Here is a 589-nt window from a genome sequence, read left to right on the forward strand (position 1 = left end):
GCTTACCGTGGGAGCCTGACACCCAGCTGAGCACTGGCAGCTTCCCCAAGCTCATGTTGCACACTTCACCTCACCTCTGCCTTTGAAAAAGCCCCCAAAATCAGCCCTCACCAGTCTTCCAGCACTGGGGTGGTCTGTCACATTCCTGGCCTCCCCATTGCTTCTGCTCTGATGCTCCTGGGGTAACAGCTCACGTCACCTCAGCATTCAGCAGGTTCCCTGCTTCCTTGCACTACATTGCACTCATGAAATCACTCTCAGGAGGTATGTTCGCAGTGGTGAGGACAGTGGTGGCACGGAGGTGTCCCCAGGGGGTGTCTGGGTCCTGCAGAGGCCGCTGGAAGCTGTGTCTGGCTGCAGGCTTAGGGGTTAATCCACTGTCTTCTGCCGCCGCTGGGTGAGGGGGAGAAGCCGATCACGATGGGAGTTCGGGGTGGACTGGCAGGGCAAGTACATTGGTCTCCTTGTTGGCCACCTACACAAGGTAAGAGGAACAGTGAACCCTTGGAAAGGATTTTGCCGACCATATTGGCTGTACCTCCAGAACTGGCTGGGGAGGTTAAAGGCAGTGCATAAGCAACAGTGGGGT

The 589-nt window shown here is 56.7% G+C and overlaps 1 protein-coding gene across 1 annotated transcript in view; it reads right to left on the reverse strand.

The window, feature by feature from the left end:
- The window catches only part of CDC42EP1 (CDC42 effector protein (Rho GTPase binding) 1), a 2,373-nt gene extending 2,318 nt beyond the window's left edge, over positions 1-55 (reverse strand). Inside the window, exon 1 of the mRNA XM_009077758.1 lies at positions 2-55. Coding sequence (XP_009076006.1) covers positions 2-55 — 54 coding nt within the window. The remainder of the gene's footprint in view (position 1) is intronic.
- Between the last annotated feature and the right edge of the window lie 534 nt (positions 56-589).

Source organism: Acanthisitta chloris, unplaced genomic scaffold (assembly GCF_000695815.1).
Source record: "Acanthisitta chloris isolate BGI_N310 unplaced genomic scaffold, ASM69581v1 scaffold23760, whole genome shotgun sequence".
Lineage (NCBI taxonomy): Eukaryota > Metazoa > Chordata > Aves > Passeriformes > Acanthisittidae > Acanthisitta > Acanthisitta chloris.